General features: G+C 37.6%; 1 protein-coding gene across 1 annotated transcript; it reads right to left on the minus strand.

Annotated features, from left to right (window-relative positions):
* Positions 1 to 1,372: 1,372 nt before the first annotated feature.
* manbal (mannosidase beta like) lies at positions 1,373 to 4,774 on the minus strand. Its single transcript, XM_055908628.1, has 3 exons — positions 4,631 to 4,774; positions 4,175 to 4,344; positions 1,373 to 3,919 (listed from the first exon to the last, which is right to left on the minus strand). Exons 2-3 carry the CDS (start codon positions 4,322 to 4,324, stop codon positions 3,809 to 3,811), a joined length of 261 nt encoding a protein of 86 aa, XP_055764603.1. The 5' UTR covers positions 4,325 to 4,344; positions 4,631 to 4,774; the 3' UTR covers positions 1,373 to 3,808.
* Positions 4,775 to 7,926: the final 3,152 nt, after the last annotated feature.

Raw genomic sequence — 7,926 nt, forward strand, 5'->3', positions numbered from 1 at the left:
TCTCTAAAAAGACAAATAGGAAGGGAGCTACTTGTTCAGAAAATAATTTGTAAAATTCTGATGTAATTCCAACAACACCTGGTGATTTATTGTTCTTTAGATGTTTGATAGACTATAATCTCTTCAACTTTGATGGGTTCATCACACTGTTTAGATTCTATATCACTGATAGAGTGAACATTATTCAGTGAGTCATAAAACATATCTGTGGATTCCTGACAATACGTAGAGCTTTATAATTTTCTGTAAAAATTGCTACAGTATTTTGCGATTCATTTTGGTCATCTGTAATAACACCATCAAGGTTTAACTTATGGATAGTGTTATTTGTTGAGTGAAATTTCTCATGTCTAAAGAAATAGGATGAATTCTGTTCTCCCTCCTCAATCCATTTTTTCCTAGATCTAATAAAGGCTCCTTCTGCTTTTAATCTATATATATTATCCAGTTTATTTTGTAACTCAATCAGTTCCATCTTCTCCTCCCCCGAGAGGCCGGCTGGGGATCTCTGAGAAAGGGAAGTTATCTTAATGATCACCTTTTCCTCCTCTGCTCTTTTGGTCTTAGCAAGATTACTACCAGATTACTACCATAAGGTATTTGGACACCTCTAATTTAAAGAGCTCCCAGTTCTTGCAATAAGATTTTTCTTTACAAGCCCTTTCCCAAAAGTGTGAAAGCAGATCTTTAACCTCAAACTTAACTATATCATTATTTAATCACAAGCTTCCAGTAGGATTTTTTATTTTACCTTTATTCAACTAGGCAAGTCAGTTAAGAACAAATTCTTATTTTCAATGACGGCCTAGGAACACTGCCTTGTTCAGGGGCAGAACGACAGATTTGTACCTTGTCAGCTCTGGGAATCGATCTTGCAACCTTTCGGTTACTAGTCCAACGCTCTAACCACTAGGCTACGCTGCCGCCCGCATGCTCTACCAAGGTTAGTATCAGGGGTAAATGTTTTGATATCAATGTAAATGGCCATATGGTCTGTGAGGGGAGTATTTCAAATATGTGTAGTAACACTCACTATCAATACATTTGGATATAAGCCAAAAGGAAGGAATGATTTTTAAATGGACCACCCTTGGACGGAAATTCGTCACTCGTTCATCCCGCGATGATTGTGTTTTCAGCTACCGGTAGGTTGTGGGTGCTTTATATGCGCTACAGTCAATTATGAGTGCATGTATACTTATATATAAATATATATATATATATATATATATATATATATATATATATATATACGCCTACTGTATAATAGCTAGCAAATTAATTAGCTAACTAATGTTAGCCTGCCTAGCTGGAACTTCTGAAGAAGGAAAATGTTTTATTTCTACAATTTCCAAAAGATAACCAAACAAAATTCGACGAGGGTGTGTCTTTAATGAGTTTGAACCGTAGCCAATGTATTTCACATAGACAATTCCAATAAATTAACAACCATTTATGCAAAACCCATTAAGGACAGTTTCCCTGACACAGATTAAGCCTAGTCCTGAACAGCTCTTTTATAGAGATTCTAATTGAGCATACTTCTTAGTCTAGGATGCTTAATCTGTGTCTGGGAAACCTGCCCTTACACTTCGGAATAGATATTAGGTTAGGACTGTGAAAGAAAAGGGCCTTGGAACACAATGCATCCTACTTTCCATCAACCATCTGATATAACTGTACTGTATTTGTGAAATTGAATTTAGTAACTATCACCATAGAACAGAGATCGCATAACCTATATCATGAAAAGTGAGTCACAGTCATTTGAACAGGAATCTGAATAGTTTACCAGTACATAATTTGCACAAGCACAACACCAGCAATCTATTGGTGAGGAGTGGAACTGACAGACCTGGGATCACACGTTCAAGTCCTAGTTGGGCTACCCCCAAATTTCGCGCTACAATGGTGGTAAAAGTGGGATAGCGCTACCATGAGATATGCCAGAGCACGAGGGACTTGAGGTACAGAGGGAAGGACTGGGTTAGTGCACAGAAGGTAAGGTGCAGAGGGAAGGAATGGGTTAGTGCACAGGAGGTAAGTCCTTAGTACAACACCAACTCTCTCATCAATGGACCTCTTCTTGTTGTAAAAGCGAAAGTGTTGGACTGACACAAGGTTGTGGGTTAGGATCCAGGCAGGCTACCATCCGGATTCACAGAAGTCCTTACATTTTCATTCTCAGAAAATGCTATTCATCCTTATTAGCAAGGTCGATTTCGTAAAAAAATAAGTGTTTTTAATCTTATCTGAGAAATATTTCAAATAAAGTATTTCCCATAAAATGTTTTGTTACAACATTGAGAATATATGCACAGTGTACGGGTTATAAGGTTGAATGAGACATTTTAAGATTAAAAAGGTAGTTGTATGAATTTTTTTCAACCTCTTATTGATATAACAGAGAAAGAGGGTACTTATTCTGGGTTTTCACAGAAATGTTAGTAATATGTAGAAGTAGTACCTTCTAAAAGTATTCACACCCCTTGTATTTTTCCAGCCTTAAACATTTATTAAGTTGAGATTGTGTCCCTAATCACACACAATACCCCATAATGTCAGACATTTTTTTACAAATTAATTACAAATGAAAAGCTGAAATGTCATTAAGTATTCAACCTTTTTGTTATGGCAAACCTAAATAAGTTCAGGAGTTAAAGTTAAATAATAAGTTGCATGGACTCACTCTGTGCTCAATAATAGTTGCTAACATGATTTTTAAATTGACTACACCCAATTTCTGTACCCCACACATACAATTATCTGTAAGGTCCCTCGGTCAAGCACTGATTCAACCACAAAGACCAGGGACGTTTTTTAATGCCTCATAAAGGCACCTATCGGGACATAGAAAAGCACACTGAAGTTAGCAATTATGCTTTGGATGGTGTATCAACAAAACCAGTCACTACAAGGATACAGGAATACTTCCTAACTCAGCTGATTTTCAAGCATGGTGTTGACTGCGTCATGTTATGGGTATGCTTGTCTAGGGATACAAATAAACTGAAGAGCTAAGCACAGGCAAAATCCTAGAGGAAAACCTGGTTCAGTCAGCTTTCCAACAGAAATTGTGAGATAAATTCACCTTTCAACAAGACTATAACCTAAAACACGAGGCCAAATATACACTGGATTTGCTTACCAAGATGACATTGAATGTTCCTGAATGGCCCAGTTACAGTTGACTTAAATTGTCTTGAAAATCTATGGCAAAACTTGAAAATTGCCATCTAGCAATGATCAAACAACCAACTTGACAGAGTTTGAAGAATTTTAAAAAGAATAATGTTTGAATATTGTACAATCCAGGTGAGCAAAGCTTTGAGACATACCTAGAAAGACTCACATCTATAATAGCTGCCAAAGTTGAGTAACATGTATTGACTCAGGGGGTTGAATACTTACCTAATCAAGATATACTAGCATTTATTTTTTATTAATTAAACAAATCATACATCGAGTTTGACATTACAGAGTATGTGTGTAGATCATTGACAAGAAAAAGGACACTTTGTAACACAATGTTTTGAGAAAAGTCAAGGGATGTGAATACTTTCTGAATGCACAGTATGTCCCCAAAGTTTTTGGTTGTGTTTAGGCCTTTACAAGTTTTAGATTAACAAATTACATTTGATAGCAGACTAATTGAATAAAACAGTTGATCAAATGCACTTCTGTTCTTTCATAAATCATGGTTGAGACATCATTGAATTTGATGGAACAAAAATGATTCAGTTTACATAATTTGAAATGTAGCAATAATTTTGGGTGCGCTGCATGGACAGCACAAAATCCAACACACCTATCGCTTCTTCTTGCTCTCTTTCTTTAGTTTCTGACGAATCTGAGGCGCAGGTCCTTTTGACTTCTTATTCTGGTCACCAGCTTTCATGTCATTTGGCTCCGTCTCCTCCTAAAGATAAAACAGAATGTGAGTCCCAGTGACACTCGACACATATGGAACAATAACAGTAGGTTGCTGAATAGTAATGGAGAATTTGCTTGCTCAAGCCAAGTTCAAAAGAAGACTACAATAGGACAGAAAGGAAAAAATACAAAGCATCAGGCCTATACGGATTTAACACATAATGCTATAAGTAAACCTACAGTAAATAATGACAATATTATACCGCATTCTTTCAACTGCCAACAGGACTGTTTACCATACCTGTTCATGCCCCTTGGAGGTCGGTATTATGACAGCCAAGATGCAGATGAGTTGGAAAATAGCTCCCAGAAAGAGTCCATAGCGCAGGAGACTCTCAAGCAAAGTGGGTTCAGGTACCTCTGGGGGCGAAAGGTCCAGTTCCGCGGACATAGTAGCCTACTTTCAGGTCCCTGTGTGCAAGAAGACGAAATGTATGTAAACAAAGATACGTCTGCTCTGCAATGCTCAATATATTTTTCCAAATCAAATTCTCTATATTTGCCATATAATTGAAGGCCATATTGTAATACGCGCATAACTGTTATCTGCGTTGCTGTTTACAGAAACTACAAAGTAACAGTGGCTGCAATAATGTTTCCACGCTTCTAAAATTGAAGCTGTCGGCCTCGATACAATAACACCACTTTTCTGTTCGGCAAATCTAATCGTAGGCTACAATTTCAAACAAAAGCTTACCAGGGCCCTAAGTCAACTCGTCCTTCGTTCTTTTTATAGCACCAAACACGATCCTGAGTGTAAAATCGTGAGTTTAATGTAATTCGTATCAGCACAAAAAATATCTTACTGTCGTAAAATTTGCATCGGAAGTGAAGTCACTGTGAGATCCGCTTATTTTCTTAGCTATGTGAAACTAGCCACAATAACGATTAGCCACAATAGTGGAATTTGCGGTTCGCTTTCAAAATAAAAGTACCCCATTGAAAGTGATGCAAACAGATACAACTAATGAAATAATCATACAGATCCTAATAAATGACTAATTCCGAATTATATGGGAATAATGCCATATTTGGACCATTGTTTTATTTCAGATTACATTATGTGATGCTCCTCCCTCAACCGATCCGTCTTGGTTCGTGCTATCCGGGATCTTTGGGATGGTCCTACCCCATTGAAGTTTTAATTTAAAATGGTTTAAGGAGTAGTTCAATATTTTACAACTTGATGTTAGAGGGTTCCTCACCCTGAAAGTAGTCTATGGGCCAGGAGAAACTGTAATCCATGATTCAGTTATCTTTAAACAGCCACTGCAAACTCCAGGAAACTGTAATCCATGATTCAATTCTCTTTAACAGCCACTACAAACTTCAGCTAACTTTAGCCACCACAAGCTAACATTCAATGGGAGTGATTGGGGCATGTGAGCATGTAAAAAAATAAAACGAAAAGCACCTTTAAATAGCATGAAACCAAATGTTGTGTTGATTTTAATTGATTTCAGGTGATTTGAACATATTTTATTTTAAACATACTCACATATGCCCCCATCACTTTCATTAATTGTTAACTAGTGGTGCCTAAAGTTAGTTTAAATTTGTAGTGACTGTTTAAAACGATTAGCCACAACAGTGGAATTTGCGTTTCACCTTCAAAATAAAAGTACCCCGTTGAAAATTGAAACCTGGATTACATATTCTCTTGGCCCGTAGACCACTTTCAGTGTGAGGAACAATCTAACGTCAAATTGTAAAACAGTGAACTACTCCTTTAAGGGTAGAGGTCCCAAGGATTCTGGATAGCACTGGCCGACCCTGTCTTGGGGGTAGGGATGTCCCAAGGATTTCAGATAGCATGGACTATCTGTAGGATGTGGGACTCATAAAAAATATATATATCCCCGAGCATCCGGTCATTCAAAAATGAAAATATATTTCTTAATTTATGATATCACTGCACGCTTGCATTACTTTCCATGAAATAGGCAGAATAACTAGCTAAATTGTTACAAACGTTGTGGCAGTGATTTAATAATTTGTAGTTGTGAGAAAATACAAACAAAGCAAAAAGGCTTCCTCCTGCAAAAATTCTGTGCAAGGACGTCGGTCGCCACTGCCGGTGTAGTGACTTGGTCGACTGTATTAGCGTCATGCAAGTCACATTAGCGTCCCGGCAGCAAAATTAAGACTTCCGGTGTTCCGATTTTGACTTCAAAATGAAAGTTTACGGTAAAATGCTATGGGAATGATACAAAATCAATAATTTTGCAGTTTTGCCTAGTGCATAATCTTACAATTATGTTACAAAATTACAACTAGATCGGGGAAAAATCTAAACTAAAGAGAATTAGTACTTTATATAAAATAGAATTATTAGGTGGAGCACATTGGGAATTGGTTAGATCTTAAGTAAAGAAATGTAAAGAACATTATATTCTACAGACATTGAGCTTAAGAAAATACATGTAAACAACATAATATTCTACAGACCCTACTGAATTAGCACTAGTCTCTATATGGTGTCATTTATTGGGTGACTGTGGTCTAAATACCCAGCAGCACTTAATTATTTGTATTTTTTTTACATTTCACCTTTATTTAACCAGGTAGGCTAGTTGAGAACAAGTTCTCATTTGCAACTGCGACCTGGCCAAGATAAATCAAAGCAGTTCGACACATTCAACAACACAGTTACACATGGAATAAACAAACATACAATCAATAATACAGTAGAAAAATCTATATACAGCATGTGCAAATGAGGTAAGATAAAAGGGGTAAGGCAGTAAATAGGCTATGGTGGCGAAGTAATTACAATATAGCAATTAAACACTGGAATGGTAGAATGTGCAGAAGATGTATGTGCAAGTAGAGATACTGGGGTGCAAAGGAGCAAGCTAAATAAATAAATAGAGTATGGGGATGAAGTAGATTGGATGGGCTAATTGACAGATGAGCTATGTACAGGTGCAGAGATCTGTGAGCTGCTCTGACAGCTGGTGCTTAAAGCTAGTGAGGGAGGTAAGAGTCTCCAGCTTTAGTGATTTTTGCAGTTTGTTCCAGTCATTGGCAGCAGAGAACTGGAAGGAGAGGCGGCCAAAGGAAGAATTGGCTTTGGGGGTGACCAGTGAGATATACCTGTCGGAGCGCGTGCAACGGGTGGGTGCTGCTATGGTGATCAGTGAGCTGAGATAAGGCGGGGCTTTACCTAGCAGAGACTTGTAGATGACCTGGAGCCAGTGAGTTTGGCGACGAGTATGAAGAGAAGGCCACTTGCTACTCCACCCATTCCATTGGTCCCAATAAAATACACTGTAGGCCTATAAATGACATATTGGCTTATAGAGAGTACTATTCTATGTGCATAAATTAAATATTGGCTTATAGAGAGAACTATTCTATGTGCCAATGTAAAAGTGGGGTTGGGAATACTCAGTATGGTCTGTAGAATCTATATAGGGGATTATTTCATGAGGGACTAAAGCAATATTAACACATATGTGCTTAATATTAGGAAAGTTTATAAATAAATATAGTAGACCTAGCCTATAGAAAGCTGATGGATCCTCCTCTTTTTAATAGAGGCCATCAAAACTCTGTTTTCTCACGCAATTGCAAAGCCTATAGAAATGTTGCACATCATGAGCTCATGGGCTCTCATATTTGATTAGATTTGCATTGATGTCAGAGTGATTAGAGGGACAATAGAGTGCTGAGTACCTGGCAGTTAGGAATTGTGGTAGGCTACTAATGACCATCAGCAGCCTAATAACCGTGACAAAATTTGACTGCTGTCATGACTGGTGACCGCCGGTGTGGCGATAATATGGTCACCTTAACAGCCCTAATAATGACTAAATACAGGTAAATTTTTCTACTATTACGTGGGGGACTTTTTTTTAGAACATTTCTGAAATTCTGTGATCCGGAAGTACTTTTTTAGTGTTGCTAACAAGTTGCTGGTATCAGCTGCTTAGCTTATGCTGTAGCTAGCTTACTAGCTCTACTTTACTGACATAAAAAGCTTGCTGATCA

The sequence above is a fragment of the Salvelinus fontinalis genome, chromosome 3 (assembly GCF_029448725.1).
Source record: "Salvelinus fontinalis isolate EN_2023a chromosome 3, ASM2944872v1, whole genome shotgun sequence".
In the NCBI taxonomy this organism is placed as follows: Eukaryota; Metazoa; Chordata; class Actinopteri; order Salmoniformes; family Salmonidae; genus Salvelinus; species Salvelinus fontinalis.

Coding starts and splice junctions, on each gene's coding strand:
- manbal (XM_055908628.1), bottom strand. CDS start 4,324: ATGTCCGCGGAACTGGACCTTTCGCCCCCAGAGGTACCTGAACCCACT. Junction 3,920..4,174: donor CCTCCAAGGGGCATGAACAG/GTATGGTAAACA, acceptor TTTTATCTTTAG/GAGGAGACGGAGCCAAATGA.